This window comes from Oreochromis aureus, linkage group 1, assembly GCF_013358895.1.
Source record: "Oreochromis aureus strain Israel breed Guangdong linkage group 1, ZZ_aureus, whole genome shotgun sequence".
In the NCBI taxonomy this organism is placed as follows: domain Eukaryota; kingdom Metazoa; phylum Chordata; class Actinopteri; order Cichliformes; family Cichlidae; genus Oreochromis; species Oreochromis aureus.
This window is the reverse complement of record NC_052942.1, coordinates 27,672,296-27,691,919: the sequence shown is the minus strand read 5'-3', so window position 1 is coordinate 27,691,919 and position 19,624 is coordinate 27,672,296. Positions and strand designations below refer to the sequence as shown.

The 19,624-nt window shown below is 43.1% G+C and overlaps 1 protein-coding gene across 1 annotated transcript in view; it reads right to left on the bottom strand.

The window, feature by feature from the left end:
* The window catches only part of smyd3 (SET and MYND domain containing 3), a 106,441-nt gene that overhangs the window by 51,600 nt on the left and 35,217 nt on the right, over positions 1 to 19,624 (bottom strand). Inside the window, exons 2-5 of the mRNA XM_031730894.2 lie at positions 18,563 to 18,626; positions 18,282 to 18,389; positions 17,932 to 17,989; positions 15,351 to 15,505 (exon numbers count right to left, since the gene is read on the bottom strand). Coding sequence (XP_031586754.2) covers positions 15,351 to 15,505; positions 17,932 to 17,989; positions 18,282 to 18,389; positions 18,563 to 18,626 — 385 coding nt within the window. The remainder of the gene's footprint in view (positions 1 to 15,350; positions 15,506 to 17,931; positions 17,990 to 18,281; positions 18,390 to 18,562; positions 18,627 to 19,624) is intronic.

The following is a 19,624-nucleotide window of genomic DNA, read 5'->3' as shown; positions in this document are numbered from 1 at the left end:
GGAAGCAGAGATGACACAATGGAGAGAATAAAACGCGTGCGTGTTTATCTGCATCCACACTCACAAAGTCTTATTTGTGTTCCTGACGAGTTGCTGATGTTTAACAAGAGGAAGCACAGCATGAATGCCCATTAAAGGGAAAATAACAGAAACCAGAAACAAAATGCTACCGAGCTCTCATCCACTATGGGACAACAAATAAGCGCACATAAAAAACACAAACACACGATTATTTCCTGTCCCTGACTCTAAAAATAATCCTCTTCATAATAAGGTACAGCAAATAGGCTTTTTGGGTTTCTGAGAAATTCATGCTCATTTCCACTTAAAAAGATTGCAGGAACACAAATGTTACACACACACACACACACACACACACACACAGAAGAGTGAGAAGTTGATAGTCAGGGAAGGTGTGACTCACTGTCCCTGAACAGCACTCGCTGTTTCATGCTTGGCTGTGGTTTAAGAGGAGACTGAGAAAGAAAGAGATGAGAGACAGATGAGAGGGAGACTGAGGGAATGAACCCTGCAGAAACTCATTTATATTCAGGATGGAAATAAAAGGACTGATGGTTAAGCATTCTTCCGCTGGATACTTTACAGGCTGCAGCCTCCCCCGCCCTCCCCCACCCTCCACAAGACAAGGAAGTTTTACCTAACTCGCTAATGACCTGCAGACAGGTGAACAGGAAGAGAGGATGGGTGGGTGGACGAGTGTATACTTGAACCCTGTATTGTAGCTGTATCAATAGAAATTCTATATTTACAGCCGCATTTCATGAACCAAAGCACCGATTGCAAACCTGATCACCATTTCTGAGGCTAACACTTTGCTCTTAGCTTTTTTAGACTCAGATATACAGGCCATTTGGCTAAGGGACAGATAATGTGTGGCCTTTAAGCACAGTGATGTTAATATTATCACCCCTTATCATCCAAATTGACTGTAAAAGCTGAAAATAACTTTCCTGTACACGGTGCCATTAAATCCCTGCAAACAGCAGGGGACATGGGAAATTGACAATTTACCAAAATGAAAATATACCGTTTACCCCATGACATCACTGATGAAAGGTTTCACCTGCATATCGCAGAATATGGAAACCTGGGACTGTCCAAAGAATTTAGTCACAGCTTTGCTACTACTTTTTGCAAGCACATGGTCAGACTGTTAGTTGATACATGCTAACAACAGTGTAAACAGCAATTTTCTCCATATAGTTTTCTTTTAATATAATGCCCTTATACTATTTTTTGCACTTATTAAGGCGATAGCCGAGGGATCTTAAATAGAGGAAAATCCAATTATACATTTCTCAGTGTTTTTAATTATGGGACAAATAATCCATACAGTGGGAAACAGCACATAAAAGCAAATTCCAAATTACTGTGTAAATGACTGAATGTATGCAAGAGTAACCTGCACAATGTGCTCTAAGTGTTTAGGCTTCTAAACAGGGCACAGCCTCACCCAGGAAACATCAGATAACCTACAAATACATGGTTTGGGAAAATGGCTTAAAATACTCACAATTATTTAGCCAACACCCAAACATAAGCTCCAAATTATAATAAAAAAATGCTACTTTCAGTGGCAGACTGGCCATCTGGAATACCTACAGTCTGCTTCCCAAGGGGGCAGGAGAACTGTTATAACCAGATTAAACAATTTCCCAAAGCCGTTTGGTCTCATATTTGTCTGTCCAATCAGTTACAAACAAATGTGTGCCTGTGTGTGTGTGTGTGCATGTGTGTGTTAGCAGTCTTTATTATTGTTTTTAAAAAGGGGTAAATAAGGAATCAGACTGTATGTCTTTAAAATATTTAGAGTTAATTTGAAATATTTTAAGAAAACTATATCCCTGTAGGCAGAAAACATTAGTATTATAGTATTAGTGTTATAATATCAGTGATATTCACGTGTTGCAGATAGTGTGGTTTTGGCCCAGGTATTTGGAATGAGATCAGATAAAGGGGTGAATAAAATAATGCAATTACCCTATAAAAGCACATTTTTTATGACACAGGGCTTTTTAAAATTGAACATGCAACATGGTTCATCGTTTAATAGTAGGCTGATCCTTCATTTAATACATAGCCTTTATATGTCCTGTGTGAGATAACTAATAAAAGCATCATGAGTACAGGAGTGATGATGATTAGCGATGATAAACCCACAGGTTAATGGAAGGCAAGTGACCAATCAGTGCAAGAAAAATGTCAACATGTACGCATATAATTATGCTGCCCTCTGTTTTCAACCTTAATACAAAACAAATACATCACAAATCATTAAATGTTTCATAATGGATTCAAAAAGGTGTAACAGCCAAAGATTTAAGGATTTCCTTCCCTTCTTTCACAGACATTTTTTGTGTAAATAGAAAATCTTTACTCTGAATAAACATGTGAAATATATTCTCAATTGATAGAGGATTGTGTAACATGACAACAACATGCTAAACTACAACTCACTAATGATACATCCCATAAAAAACCCGTTTATCACAGAGCTGAGCAGACTGAGCAGGCTGAAATGCTTGGTGGAAGGTCAGGATGCGATCCACGACCTCATGTTGGAACACATGCACAGAACGTTTTACTTCAACAGGTCTTTGCCAGGTCACTGTGCTGGTGTGAAAGGCTAATCTGCGAGAGACAGCTTAGGAAACGCACTTCCTTGAACATCCCTCTAGAGGAAAGTCTGGAGGAAATTAAACAAAATACACAAATACTCACACTTTGGCACGTTATCGCGCTCTATCCCCGTCTACATTCCTCTAAACCACCAAAGAACAGTAATTACTGTAGATGCCGGAGCGACAGAGGAGAGAGCAGTGCCAGTATGAGGGATGATAAAGGAGACGAGAGAGAGATAGCGACTGCTGCAGCCAAAAGCTTCTCATTAAGCCAACCCTACCCCCAGCTCAAACATGTAGCATACATCCCCGTCTTCTACAGCACACTGCAGGTCAAATCACTTTGCAGAATTTAAATCTGGCATGCAGATTATCGAAAACTCAAAACAATTTATAGTCAGTCCTTTCAGAGTGTCCCTTTTTTCTGTCCTCTACTCTTCTTCTCCAAATCTCCTCAACCCCCTGTTTCTGATCTTGATTGTTGAAATCTTTTTCCTCACAAGCTCTCTTTTTTCTGCATCTTCTCCTGTTTCCTTCCCTTTCCCATGGCCCGCCAGTCAATTCGGCGCCTTGTTTTCTCTTCTTCCCCCCTTCTTCATCTTCTTCTCCTCACCTCTCCCCCACGAGAGCCCACACACATGCAGCCAATCTAAGTCAATTAAACAAATGGTTTTTTGTTCTCTTTTCACATTATACTGTCTGTGACTTCATCCATGATGATGGACTCCAAGTCATTACACAAAGCTGTACGTGTGTGTGAGATTTTGCAAAGCCTAAGCTAATTAGGTAGAATCCATGGCACTGGCAGCTACAACAGCAGATCAGGGAAATGCTGAAGAGATAAGGCTGAGCATACTAAGACATACACAAGAGGATTATTTTAATGATTTCACACGCCGGATACAGGCAAACATGCATCCACAAGAGCAAAAGGAAACATTATGGTGCAGGCAAAAACATTAAAATGCAATATTCTCATTTATATTCGTCCCCTCTCCTTCCTACATACATGCATCTGCATTCCTTAGACGATCCATTGTGTGAAGTTTTACTTCATTCTCCCATGCAGAAAGTTTGGTAAGTGACAACCTTTCCATTTGTTACGGTACCGTAGTTTGATGGCGTCTGCATCCCAGTTAGCTGCTCAACAGATGGCCAATAAATATAAGGAAAAGCCGTGAGAGTAAATTACTCCTACACACAAACAACAAGTTCCACTCACACACCTACAGCGCACATCTGTCTACACGCAGATTTACTCCTACACACAGATATACACAAGTTACATTACAGCAAGCAAACAGACCAAAAATTATAACGACCAAAAAATAAGAATCAACACAAACACAAACACACACACACACTGAAGATTACACCGACACACACACACACGCGCTCCTCATTCCTGCTGCTGTAATTGAAGGTGAAGCAGTTTCAGCAGGGGTGTAAATTTATTGGCACCACACTCCACACATGACATCAGGTGGTGGTGATGTGTGTGTGTGTGTGTGTGTGTGTGTGTGTGTGTGTGTGTGTGTGTGTGTGTGTGTGTGTGTGTGTGTGTGTGTGTGTGTGTGTGTGTGTCTCCATGATAAATTGTAACTATATATGGGAAATAAACAATACAACATACTTTTCCATAGAGGGCTGCCCTGCTTCCACCTTGGTCAGAGAGGTAGGTAGAGGTGTGTGTGCGTGTGTGTTTCCCAGGAGTCTCAGTTACGGCCTCATGCACACAGAGCCATAAATACAGCTACTTCAAACCTTTTATCAAGCAGAGTAGGTACTCCATGTTCCTATCCCTCTTCTGCTCGTTTCTGCCAATTTCTTCTCACATTCTTCTTACTTTTTTCCCCCCATATTCCATCTACAGCTTTTATTCTTCCTCTAACCAATTGTTTGTTTTATAAGACTCTCACAATAGATGAGCCAGTTTTTTCTTTAAGCTCACATTAAATAAAAGACAGAACAGAGCTCCAACAGTAAGGAGGTCTTAAAGATTCCTCTGATAAACAGCTGTATGCACCATTTTAGGGACCCAGCCCAAAGTACTGCAGACAAACACAAACACCTGCTGTGGCTCAAGACGTACACAGAATCAGTACATCGTAGTGTCCCGGAGACGTGTGTGAAGCTGGATGGTCCCACAGTGATGTTTCTTGTAGAGATGAACCGATCCGATATTACGTATCGGTCCGATACTGACCTAAATTACTGGATCGGATATCGGAGAGAAATAAAAAGTGTAATCCGATCCATTAAATATCATGAAAGCACCTCACAAAACTTGCGACACGGCGTAACTCAGCTCATAACCTTAGCACGTCGGAGCAGTATGTGTCACGTGATAGAGCGGCTGTGTGTATTTGTAGCCTCGCTACCAAACCGGCATTTCATCTCCGAGAAAGTTATCCCAGAGAAGTAAAGCAAGCGTGTAAGTTCATCTCTGAATGTTTGTAAAGCATTCCCACGTTAAGCTTAACAACTGATATATGGAGTGACTGCCTCTCTCTCTCCCTCTCCTGTTGCTACTTCAATCATGAAACTGATCAATGATCAGCTGATTGGCTTTTCTGTCGCGAGTCCATCTCTCTTCTTTGTTTTTGGTCCACTTTGCACCAGAAAGAGGAAACCAGCGGCTAAACAACAGCAGCACGTTTATGTCACGATGAGCTGTGTGGCTGTCAGTGGCTGGACCCACGTGCAGGACTCGGAGACACACATTAACTTAATCGGCAGCTTTATTGCTCGTGAGACACGCTTGGCAATACATAAACAACAACTTAAACTAACTAGACTGCAGACGCAAATGACTCTAACCTGAAGGTAGACGACAATGAATACACACACAACAAACGTGGAGGATGCAACAACTGGCAAGGAAAAAACACAGGGCTTAAATACATACTGAGGTAATTAGGGAATGTGAAACAGGAGGAGAGCACGGCTGGGACTCATCAGACATGACAAGACAAGGGGAGGCAAAACTCACACTGACAAAGTACACAGACTTTCAAAGTAAAACAGGAAACTGAACAAGTCCAAAACAAAAAGGGCACAGGAGCACAGAACAGTCCCAAACAGAATAGGCGTCAAGACATCAAAACACCCAGATCCGGAGGCCGGCCCGGAGGCCGACGGCACAAAAGCCCATCACACAACAGTTCAGGAGGCCGGCCCGGAGGCCGACGGCACAAAAGCCCATCACACAACAGTTCGGGTGGCCGGCCGCGCAGACGGCGGCGACGAAGAACCCGCTCAGGGGGCCGCCCTCTCCGGCGATGACGTCCAGCTGGAGACCTGGAAAGCGGCCGGCAGAGGCGAGGTGGAAAAGGACGAGCTGGAACTGAAGACGGTGTGGCAACCGCAGGACCAGACGAGGGCAAAGGCGAAGTCATGGAGGCCGAGCCGGACACGGCTGCGGGACCAGGCGTGGATGAAGACACGGCTGCGGGACCAGGCGTGGATGAAGACACGGCTGCGGGACCTGACGGCAGCGGGACGGCTGCGGACCCTGACGGCAGCAGGACGGCTGCGGACCCTGACGGCAGCGAGACGGCGGTCCGCAGCAAGACGGCTGCGGACCCTGACGGCAGCGAGACGGCTGCGGACCCTGACAGTGGTGATGCTGCAGGCGGCGATGCTGCAGGCGGCGATGCTGCAGTTGACGACTGAACGGACCTCCCTGGATCGTCAGCAGACATGAGGATGTGCTGGCTGGGTCCTCCAGGACCCCCAGCAGACGAAACCTGAGGCTGGACGGGCTCCTCGGGCCCTCCAGCTGACGTAGCAGGAAGCTGGCTGGGTTCTCCCGAACCTCCAGCAGACGAAACCTGAGGCTGGACGGGCTCCTCGGGCCCTCCAGCAGACGAAACCTGAGGCTGGACGGGCTCCTCGGGCCCTCCAGCAGACGAAACCTGAGGCTGGACGGGCTCCTCGGGCCCTCCAGCAGACGAAACCTGAGGCTGGACGGGCTCCTCGGGCCCTCCAGCTGAAGCAGATGCAGGACCAGAGGCAATTGGGACCCCTGGCTGCATAGGTAGCTGAATCGGTGCTTGCACTAATTGCCGAGTTACCGGCTGGGCGGTTGACTGAAACAGAAGTTGTAGTGGTGGTCGTGATGATGGTCGTGCTGGGTGTAGTGATGGTTGTTGAACTTGCAACAGAGCGGGTAACCGACTCTCAGTAACTCTTCTCCGGGGAACAGGGACGGGTACTGGGCCTGGCCGAACATCAGCCATCCCCGCCTGAAGAACAGATACAGGTCCAGGGAAGAGCTGTGTTCTGGCTGCCTTACCCCTGGGGGCCGGTGTGGGTGCAGGAGCTAGCTGGACCGCCGCTGCTCCCACCCGAGGAGCTGAAACGGGTGCAGGAGTCAGCGGGGTCTCAGTTGCCCCCACCCAGGGAACCAGAACAGGCACAGGCAATGACCGGGCGCCCGCCATCCCCACCCGAGGAGCAGATACGGGTGCAGGGATGAACGGAGCCATAGTCTGCCTGGGAACTAGAACAGGATGTGGAGAGCAGAGCAGAGGAGCTGTAACAGTCACAGGGAAAACCAGGTTTATGGTACCAGACATGGTTCTAGAAAACCGAGACTTATGGCAGGCTGACCTTGGTAAAACTGCTATTCTTAAATTGTCCAGGCTGACATTAGCAGTTTTAGAAAATATGAGTTCAGGGGTCGTCACAGGTGCTGGAGAAATCATACAAGCGGTATCTGAAGAAACTGGGTGTGAAGCAACATTAACCACAGTCTTACAAAACGCAGCCTGGGAAGTTGCACACACAGTGTCCAGGGCTACTGGCTGAAAAGCATGGCGCACAGAGTTGTACAGACATGATCGTGGAACCGAAACTTTAACTTGAGCAACCAACTCTGCAGTGTTCAAACCAAGTATTTTTGCCAGCTTGTTAACAGCAGATGACACCTTGTTGCTCTTAACCTGGACAGTCACAGAACGCATAGTCTTGAAGAGTTCACAATGAGCAACACAAACAGTCTTTGAATGAGCATACTCTGGGCTTGTGAAATTTAACTCAGGGGAGGTTATGGAAACATGAGGTTTATCACAGGCAGCCTCAGAATGAACTGGCTGGTGAGCCGCGTAACACATGGGTGAAGCAACACCAACAACAGTCTCATGAGGTGTAGCCTGAACAGCATAGATGGAACTTGGCTGGGAAATTGAACTGTCCCTGTTTAGTTTAGGAGTAGGGGAAATTGTCTTTTGATCAACATTTTTAATGTCCTGAGTGAGATTATGATTGTCCAAGTCAGAAAATTCCATAACAGATTCACATATGTAATCTACATCTGAAAGCTCACAATCGACTAGTACTCCCGAAGCCATCGTTGTACTACTAACTGATCCAAAAACAGGTGGCTCGGAATCAACATAACTTGGCTGAGAAGTGAAAACAGAAACCCTAGCCTTTTCAGAAAGAAACCCAGAAACACCACTCTCAGTTACAGAACACAAAACTTCTTTTGACTCTGAAATAAGGTCATCTGATTCCTGAATTCTCTCAAACTTGGAAGAAACAAAAGAGGGAAAAGTAGAATGCTCAGAGTCCCGAAAGACAGCCTCAGAGTCAGCCATCTTGGGATCATCAGTTTCTGTCTTTGCAGACCCTGAGTTAACAGTCAAAAAGTTAACTGACTCTGAATTCACTGGCTCAGAGCTAAAGATTCCCAGCGTGGAAGAAGCCGGGTGACAATTGTTCTGTTCACTCACCACGTCCAACAGTTCAGAGCAGGAACTGGACTCGGGTTGCGGTGAGGGACGGCGATGACGAGAACGCCGCTTCCTCTTGGAAACGGGAGCGGCAGAGGAAACGGAAGGTGTCGGAGCAACGGTGACCAGACCCTCATCCTCCGACCACATTCCTGCCAGGCACGAGGCAGGTGAAGGGTGGTCGGAACCAGACGTGAGGGAGGAAAGAGTCCGATGCTGCGACTGCAGCTGCTGCAGCGGGGCTGAAGAAAGCTCTGTCCGCTGCGGCGGCGTGAGAGGGCTTGCTCGCTGTGACTGAGGCAGTGTGGATGAGGAGATGAGGGTGAATTGGGCCAGCTCCCGGGCTTTGACTGCCTCCTTAGCCTGGGTCAGCGAACGGCCGAACTCCGAGGCAATAGAAAGCTGGCGCAGTTGAGGACTTCTGTCGAATATGGCTTGTATGGCATTCAACCCGACTGAGAATGTCTGCAAATCCGAGGCGTGGCTTATGCGAGTCACCAGTCCAAGGATGCGAGCGAGGTCCACCTCTCTCTCGAGGTGAGCTGAGTCCGCTGGGTCCATGTTATGGTTGCGTCCTTCTGTCACGATGAGCTGTGTGGCTGTCAGTGGCTGGACCCACGTGCAGGACTCGGAGACAAACATTAACTTAATCGGCAGCTTTATTGCTCGTGAGACACGCTTGGCAATACATAAACAACAACTTAAACTAACTAGACTGCAGACGCAAATGACTCTAACCTGAAGGTAGACGACAATGAATACACACACAACAAACGTGGAGGACGCAACAACTGGCAAGGAAAAAACACAGGGCTTAAATACATACTGAGGTAATTAGGGAATGTGAAACAGGAGGAGAGCACGGCTGGGACTCATCAGACATGACAAGACAAGGGGAGGCAAAACTCACACTGACAAAGTACACAGACTTTCAAAGTAAAACAGGAAACTGAACAGAAGTAACACAGAACCACAACCTAAGAACTAGAACACAAGAAATGCCAAGGAACTAGGAATACTAGCGACAGAAATCAAAACACCATGAAATCAAGGAAAACTAATACAAACAGAAAAACCCTGAGTCCACAGACTCAGGACCGTAACAGTTTAAGCTTGATAAGCTGTTGTTAGAATTTATTTAACCTCCTAGGACCTGGCGTCCACATATGTGGACATCACATTTTGGGTTATTTAGACCAAAATACTCAATTTTGCTCTACATGGGCCTGATATCCACTTACGAGGACATTATACTGCTACTGTTCTATCAAATTTTTAAATGAATATCCTCATTTGTGGCTCTTATTTTCTTAAAAATAAAAATAAGGTAAAAAAAAAAAAATCTGGAAATTCTTTGTTTTTACATTCATTGGGCCCCAATGTGCCCAAATATCAAAGAGAAATTAAAAATGCATGTCGTGGAAGAGTTCGGGTCTTAGGAGGTTAATATTACTTTCTACACCAGGATCTTTTTCTACATAGCTGACGGCTGGTAACTGTGCAGGGGCGGATCTAGCAAAGTTTAGCCAAGGGGGCCGATAGGGCATTAACAGGGAAAAGGGGGCACAAAGACATACTTTTCTTTCTTATTCTCATTTAAAATGTCTAGCTTTTAATAAATAATTATCTGACTCTAACACCCAAAGTTTTAATCTGATGTAAAATGTATAGAAGTCCATTACTGTATATAGTAACTATTAAGTCTAATATATACCCTAGTGAGCTATAGTACTTTTTCCTTTGGGAAGGTACCGTCTGTGAATTCTGCGATTCTGTTGAAGAAAGATGTTGAATCTATTTAATTATTCTTGAAAAATAATTGATTTCTGTGCATTTTTTTTTTTTCACACTGCATCAAATTAAAGTTGATTACGTCGATTAAGCATCATGAGGTGGAGGGTGGGGGGTGGTTCCCTATTTTTTTTTTGCTGGGAGTTTGCAATCCTATTAGTTAGGTTGCTTAATATTTCCACTAAGTACTCTTTAAAATACCAGAATAGGGAGGATGGAGTAGGTTTAAGTTTATTAGATTGATCAGTGTTGCTGAACTATGAAATATTTTGGGTGCAGTGTATTTTTTGCATACAGGTATAACAGAATAGCTTTAGTGGGGGGGTTTTTAAACTTGAGTATGAACTTATACAAAATGCAGCAAGATATTAAAAAAACAGTTTTATTGATTAAAACACACTATATCGGATTCATATCGGTATCGGCAGATATCCAAATTTATGATATCGGTATCGGACATAAAAAAAGTGGTATCGTGCCATCTCTAGTTTCTTGTAGCTCTTTGGCTATGCAGAAAGGATTATGGGGATTCACCCAATGCAGGGACTACAGTAACACGCTTGCGTGCAAAGCCTACAGTGTGTCACCTCAGCACAGTGATGCTATGCAGAGTTTGATTACAGAATACTTGAAGCGGGTAGCTTGAACAAGTAAGGAAATGGGAGTGGAGATTTCCAGCAATCAAAAAAGGATGCACAGACGATTGTTTTCAACACTTCATTTCACTTCACTGCAAAAGACATTCTTTTCTGTTCGGCAGCAGCAAAACACTCTCTGAAGCTTCCACCCTTTCCCTAAAGCAAACAGAGTGCTTCCAGTAGTTCGAACACATTTGAAGTAAACTGCATCTATGTATTTAAGGGCAACTTCTCCCCCCTCCACTGTGGGAGAATGTCTCCAGGTAGCTACTATAGATGAGGCATTTCTAGCTCATGTTTCAGCACTTTCCCCATTATTAATACTAAAACATATTTTCATCAAGCACGAACTGCACATTCACTAATAATTATCTTCAGACTATACATTAAACCACCCACTTATCTCTGTGCATAATGCTACAGTAAGCATTACTGTATGTGGGAGCGTTCTGTGATGCACACTGCAAAATCATTAACATCATCTTAAAGTACAAACTCTATTTTTATGCTTTAAAGCCCGAGACTTTTCTATGATGTTTCTGAGTTACTTTAAGTTAAGATTTTAAAATTCAAAAGGTGGCACTGGACTGTTAGAGCAGCCCTGTGAGGTGTCTTTAAAGAGCTATTTATAACCCTCATATCAAAAGCTAAACTTGGCCAGAGAGGGAACGAGAAGGGCGAATGTCAATGAAGAAGAGAAATGATGGGCGGCGCGGAGCAAACGGGTGAGGCCGAGGGAGGAAAAAAACAAGACGCACAGAGCCAGGTTCAGGAAGACAGAGAGGGGTGAGAGAGTGTGTTTTTTATGGGGTAACATGTCGGTCATGTAAGGAGTTTGTGTGAGAAATGGGTCTCAGTGCAGCAAGGGCTGATGCAGCATAACAATAAGTTCACACGCAGGCTCGCAGGCTGGTTAGAGAACACACACACACGCATTTACCTAAGCACATACACACAAGTATAGGCAAAGACGCATATGATAAAAATGAATTAACCACATAAGCACAACAAGAAATTAACACATAAATACAAATATGTGCAAGTATCTAAGATGAGACACACACACACTGAGATCTAGAGACACACACACTCACACACACACACACACACTGCAGAGTGGGGAAGTTGCTTTAAAGAAACAATGAAAGCAGCACAGTTAGAGCTTCCATGTTGCCGCTTATTATACTGCTGCAGTCTGATAAAAACACAGCACATGGACAGGCACAAATGCATGCCCACTGCAGTCTTCCTGCATGCAGACCTTCTACTGAGGCGTTCCTGAAGATGTTGCTCTTCTGTTTCTATGTTTGTCGTCACCATCATGCTGCAGAAGGAATCTGATAAGCTGCTCTGTGATAGTGTTACGAGAACACGTTAGGTATCTAAAACCTTTCCCCAGCACTGTAAATACACAGACAGTACAAAGTACACAGTAGTAGCACACACAAATACAACTCTCCCTACTTCCCTCCTTGCTCCTCTTGGGGGTATTAAGAGCAGTAATGACGATGTGGCATTGCTTCCTTGTGTGCGTCAGCGTGCGTGCATGTATGTTTCTGTACGACACTATTAGTACACAGGATAGAGCAGCTATTAGCCTAAAGAATGGTTTTATAGCACAAAAGAAAACAAACCCCCACACGAGAGCAACTCCAACACACACGTATACATACACAAATGCCCATACACACACACAGTACACTGACAGTAATGACCTGTTTTGTTAAGCACAGTGAATGCTCCAAGTACACAATAATAAACTCCTCATTTGTTATGTACTAGGACCATTAAAGAGAGCGACCACAAGAGGAGGAGACGGGGGAAGAAGAAAGGGCTGCATTAAAAAGAATAATGAGGAAAGAGAGAGAAAAAATATAAGGACAGGCAGAAGTGCACAGAGTAGGTCTGGCCGTCCTTACATTGTTGTAAACATACAGTAGGTAAAAACAACAGAGATATGGGAGGTTAAAGCAAATATGAAAAATAAGAGAGCAAAAGTGAAATGAAGGACTCCTTTGCACTACAAATACAGACTGTTGACCATGCAATCACAGTGCCCCCTATTGGCAGACGATAAGTCATCATTTTGGATAGTGGCACATTTATTTATTAGCCCATCTTATTGAAGGTGAGATTTTAAATTAATCAATCAATCAATCAATGGTAGTTAAAAAGGTTTCACATCAGTATGCAGCACATTACAGATAATGCACGCTGCAGGACAGCCATTTCTCCCTGATATTTATCAGACACACTAAACCACTGCTTTCTGTGCCACCTTGTCTGGTTTCATAGACAGCTCATGTGGCATTAGGAAGGATGCCAAACTTATGTGTTTCCACTATGGTTTCATTTTAAGCTTGGTGCAGTGTTTTAAAATCCAACTGAATAATATGTCAGGAACAGCGCAGTCACAGATGCATTGAGTAATTATAATGATTATGAATGTTTAATAACGCAGCTGAACCAGACCCAAAGATTTAGTCCAATGGATCACATCAGTATATGATGGCAGTGTATGATTTAGTACATAAGAGATGCAGAGAGTGTAAATATGCAGCGTTAGCGATTACTGAACCGTCATTTCACAGCCTCGTAAGGTCTGATGACGTGTATATCACCAAGTTAAAAGGTGTGAGCATGAGTGGCTTTACTCTTAAAATTTAATGACTATATAGTGAATTTCATTGACATTATAAACTCTTTACGAATAAGTCATATCCAACAAAATCAGCTGTTAGACGAGGCACAGGTCTGCATGCCAAATATCCAGATTTGCAGGCTTCAAGTGATTTCTTTGAGGATGGTACTTGGCCTTGAGGCGACTGATGTTGTGAATTGGTGTTATATAAATAAAACTGAATTGAATTAGGCACTTCAGACTTCTTTATTTTACTTAATAATTTAAGCTTTTAAAGGTCAGTGAGCACTGCCTGTTGAAATCTTGTGTTTTCTAGACAAACATGTCGCATGCAGAGGCTCAATCAAGGAAAAGAGAGCAACACAAATTGATGGACATAAAGGTGCCGTCCGATCTGACAGCCATTTTAAAACAAAGTGCTTCTACAAAAACAAGTCACTCCTGTACTTTACATTCCTGTCCATTAGCCAATCTTTTGAATACAGGCCTTTGTGGCTGGGCTTACAAAGGAGAAAAAAGCCTGTTATCTGTCTGTAGGTTGCTGGTGTCTCCAGTCAGACACTGAGTCACTGCACTGTGGCACAAATGCTCTAATTGTAAACACCCCCCGGTGGGTGAACCTGGTAAGTGACCTGTGAGCGACCCTAACCAAAGGAAAACTTTCCACTAAGAAGAATTACCGGTAATAATACGCGTCACACATACCGGTGATGAGATCACCTTAAACAACATTCACAGCGGCAATTTCTGCAACTAAATATTTCCAGTCACAGCTGATCACTCTTTCATATCAGCTTAGAGGAAATTAAATCATTCTGAAGCATAGAGCATAAGCAACTCTGGGTTTTTGTGGGTTTTCTCAAGTAAACAGCTAATTTCTCTTGAATTAAGGTCATAACTGAGATTTTTCCATACATCTCTGACCACTCTTTAGTAGAAACCTGTGTGCGTTGTACCACTCAGCTTGAGTTTCTGTTGACAGATGGAGGTGCTGACGTCTTCCTCTTCGTGAATAATTCTAAATTTATTGCTCTTTCAATGATGCTGAGACTTTTTCCCCCATTGACAACAAAACAGGACCAAACCATGACATTCCCACCCCTTTTCATAAATGGGGAAGACTTTTATGCTGGTATGTAAAGCTTTCCCTTCTCCAAACATAAAGCTTCTGATTTACACCCAAACCTCCATCTTAGCCTCATGTGTCCACAGAACAGTTTACTAACAGCCGTCCCGTTTGTTTATACGATCTTCAGCGAAAAGTAAAAGAGCAACAAAAAACCCCAAAACACTTTTGCCCTTTCTCACCCTATGAGTACAGTATCCACAACTATCTGCTGAAAAAAAAACACTGATTACATGTGACTTTCTTTGAGTCAAATGTAAATGACACTTTACATGTATAAAAGTTGGATGAAGTAAGTTGATGTATTTTGTTTCGATCATGATAGTTTTTAAGTGCTTATTTGCACCTTTCTGTTATCAAAAGGCTCATTATCATTCGAGAAACACGCAAGCAATCACTGTGGTGGGAAAAACACAATGAACACAAGATGGAATTCAAACACAATGAAATGATGAGGAGGAGTCACACAAGCTAACAGAAAACAGAGGAAGAGCAAATTGCAGATACACACACGAGTGTTTGTGGTTTCAGTTCCACCGAAGACAGCTGGTATGTTTTAAGAGAGTGAGACCTGAAGTTGTTCTGGGAATACATAAACACAGGGGATCTGATTACGAATGCTCGGAAGATCTCAGACGCGTGGTGGGATAAGTCAAGGAGGAGGTGATGTGTCTTTTTGTGGAGGTACACGGGATTTGATTGCGTATTCATGTGCATGATGAGGATGTCAAGGTGTTCTTACTATGCAGAAAAGCAAACGTGCATTCAGCTGACCTTGGCAATGAGGCTCAGGGGTTCTCGGCAGGAAGGTGGCAGTGCTGATCCCATTTCCTGTAACAGGTCAGGTACTTCCTGTTGTAGGTACAGCTCTAACATGGACGCCAGCTGAGAAAGACCTTGTTTCTTCTGCTCAGGCATAGAAGTTAGATCTGTAAAAACATTTAAAAGAAAAAAATCATACAAATGTAGTTGAAATACGGTCTTCATAAAATCCAGTTATTCTGGTGTAAAACTTTAATGTTCTTTAATGTGATGATGTCAGGACTCCTAAAATTTGCACTCAAATTTGCCTGTAAATGGACCTAAATTGATATTTTATAACATATGATGCAGATTTTCACTCATTTCTAGCATCTAACAGTTGTATTTGTTAATGTATAAAGTTGGTACAATGTTTGACGCCATCTGCTAAATCACTTTTGTAAAGGGACTTTCAATCTCAATGAGACTTTTACCAGATAAATACATATATTGTTAAACCCGTCACACTGTCCTGCGTCATATTCGCTGTATAAAATCTAACATTTCTTTTAAAAAAATCCATTTTGCTCTATCACATCATGTTTTTTGACGAGTGGCAACTGTAAACATGATCCAGATGCTAAACATGTGGATCCTTCACTATATCCAAACAGCAACAAAACATAACAGAGTTTGTGGGAAAAGGCATCCTCTGCTTATTTTGGTACGAAACTGGGTAATCAAGACAAGTCATGGGCATCTCATTCAGTTTGCCAGGTGTGTGTTGAAAACCGAGTAATGGAAAGAAAAAGAGCTTGGGTTTTGGATTTCTAGTGGTACAGAGGGAACCACAGGATCACTTTGATGGCTGCTCCGTCTGTTTAGTCAGTATTTCTGGATACAGTTCCAAAACTAAATCATCTGCCAGTTACCCCAACCTGCCGTCAGCAACGAGACCTGCACCACATTCAGATGAAATACTGCCTGTTTTTTTTACTGGCTTAGTTGATGAGAGAGAAAAGTCTGATGATGTTTTGTTTCTAGATGCACAACTTTTTAGTGATCCATCTTCTAGTAGCTCATCTGTCCCCCAGTTCTTCACTCAGCCAGAGATAAAACTTGGATCTGCCACAGGAAGCGGCCCAGTTGCTTGGGGCTAGGCTCAGTGAGAAAAACCTACTGGCTCCAGGAACCACACTGTCTTTTTATAAAATCCATTCTTTGAGATGGATTATTACTTTTTCTATTATGTTGATACTGAAGGTCTTTTGGGTGCATAATGAGAATTGCTTTGCATCCAATTCAATTCAATTTTCAATTCAATTTTATTTATACAGCAAAAAATCACAACCACAGTTGCCTTATATTGTAACAACACAGCAGAGAAAAGCCCAACAATCATACAACCCCCTAAGAGCAAGCACTTTGGCAACAGTGGGAAGGAAAAACTCCCTTTTAACAGGAAGAAACCTCCATCTTTTTTTTTGACAAAGCACATTTTTCTCGGTATTTTGTAACTCAGTATCGCTGAATGTACTTCTGGAAAACACTGTGCAGGTATTCAGTGGACTAACTTATTTTTAAAAAGCCATTAAAAGCCATTTAATTATAATCACTGTCAAATTCAAGAAAACATAAGTGCACTGGGCCTGTCAGTGCATGAACGTTGGAGTTTTCCCCGGTAGACGAGAGGGTTGTTGCCCTGCAACTTTGTGTCTTGACTATCTCTACTTGCCAAACAAAAGTTCAGAGTACCCAGCATTCTTGGAGTCAATGGGTGGTGTGCTGGAAGATGCTCCACCTGGAGGAATTTGAGAATGTCTGATTAAGGTTCTTGTTCCAGAGTAAAGGGAGCAGAGAGCGGGAGACTGACAGACTGACTCGTGCTGTGTGTGCAGTAGTGGTTCGTTGTGGTGAAGAGAGAGCTCAGCATGAGTGGCAATTTACTGGTCAAGCAATGTCCCTACACTCAACTATGGATGCAAGCTCTGGGTAGTGAATAAAAGAATGACGTCACGGATAGAAGCGGTGGAAATGAGTTTCCTCAAGAAGGTGGCTGGGCCCCTCTCCCTTAGAGATAGAGTAAGGAGTTCAGCCTTTTAGGAGGGACTAAGAGTAGAGCTTCTACTCTTCCCCATTGAAAGGAGTCAGTTGAGGTGGTTCAGGCATCTACTAAGGATGCCACCGGGTGGCAAGTGAAGTGTCCTGGGCATGTCTTACCTGGGGTAGACCCAAGCTTACATGTCTTAGCTCACCTAGAAACACCTGATGAGCTGAAAAAGGTGGGCCGAGAGAGGGAGCTCTGGGCTTCTCTGCTTTTCAGCTTTTAAAATAATCTAATTTGCACATTTAGAGCTCTTATGATACACTTACAATAAGTGTAATAAGACGTGTCAACATTGTTTTATCTAGAAAGAGAAAGAAAACCTTATAGCATCTGACAAAGGAATGAGCCCAGCTGAAAATAAAAAGTTTGCATTTGGCTACCACTGGATTATTTATACACACTTTCTCTATATATAAATAAACACACAGGTCAAAGAACAAACATTTTCTAATAAACTTTTATTACAGTGAGGTAAAATGCAAACAGACACTTGCAAGACAAACTTACGTGATTCATGTTCCTCTAGAGTGTAGAGCTCCTCACTGCTGCTCTTAGACGGACTTAACTGCATACAAAAAGAGAAGTTCTGCAGTTCACTCTGGTTTTACTGAAATATCGTTCTCCTACCGATGCGCATTATGTGCTGTACTTATTGTTGCTCCCAGATAAAGTCCTTGAAACTTTCATGCACAGAGAAAACATGACATTGGATTTCTTTAAAGTCGGGTTTTTCTGAGGGTTTTCTGAGAGCAGGAATGCCCGTCTGTTATGGCGCATAAAAGGAAAGGTATTAAGCAGCTTTCTTTGTGCACATTTAGTTTAACTGAGTTGAACAGTGGGAAAGTCCAGCAACATACCAAGGCAAAGATGAGTTTCGCAGCTAGACGGACTGAGTCAGTGGGAAGTCTGGGTAGGAGGCTCTGCAGACATTTACACTCTCTCTTATGGCCTGACCATGCTCGTTTCTGCAGAAGGAGGATATAAATACACTGATGTATACAGACACATCCATCATAGCCATTATTACCACGGCTACAAGCCATAAACAAAGTGTACATTTCAAAATGTAATGATTTACATTATGAGAACTTGATTTTTGTCCCCAAAAGATTAAAACACACATACACACACACTGTACCTGGCAAGTGATATTGCAGTAGCGAGCCGTCTTGCACTGGGAACACCTCAACAAGCTCTCATGTCTAGACAGAAGGAATTTTTGAAAAGTTGTGTTAATTCTGCACACATTCTTAACTAAAAAGAAGAAAGTCTGTGGCATTAAAGACATAAAATATTCAAAGGCTGATTCACTGTCTTTAAAAAAAACAAACAAAAACGCTCCAGCTGAGAGAAGAAAATGTTAAAGATGACTTAAAAGGTCTTGGTGGCCGGGAATGGGACCAGGATTTTAGATTTCGAAACTTGCGATGCCAGTCTTCCTGTACTGACAGATAGTTGTAGTGTTTGAACAAAAACATTCAGCTGTTCCATATATGTTAAACACTTTTTGAGACGGTTAAAATTCAACATCACCAAACAAATCCTTAAATCAACTCAAGCATACTTCTGTCATTGTACTGACCTTTCACCGTGAAAGGATGTTGTCTTATCCTTTTCTATTCATCGCATTAAACTGACTGTGTGCGTCCATTATCTCATTTTATCTGTCTACCCATCTCCAATTTGATTGTCGTTTAAGGGCAATACTTTAGGTGCACTCTCCTCACCATCACCATCGGTTAGTCGCATCACATCACATAACTTGCCTGTGTCGGAACAGCGACATGTGACAGCTGTGTGAACACTTGTGGTGGTGTTTGTGTGTATTTTTGTGAGTATGCGTATGCCTCCGAGGTCTGCTGCGTTTCTCTAAGTGATACTGCTGTCCTTTCCACTTTGTCTGTCAGCCTGATAACAAGCCGGAGCAGCGCAGTGTCAGCCTGCTTCATGAGGCCAATTACAGCCAGTAGTGGGGGCATCACTAAAACACACAAGTTGTGACTCACAGGAATCTTTTCAGTGTGTGTGTGTGTGTGTGTGTGTGTGTGTGTGTGTGTGTGTGTGTGTGTGTGTGTGTGTGTATGAGCGCGTACACACACACACCTAAGTCAATGTAGGCTATTCAAATAAATTATTTATTATACTTGCAAATGTCTTGAGCCACCCCTCATTTCTTTATATTTTGCTAGGAAAATGAGAA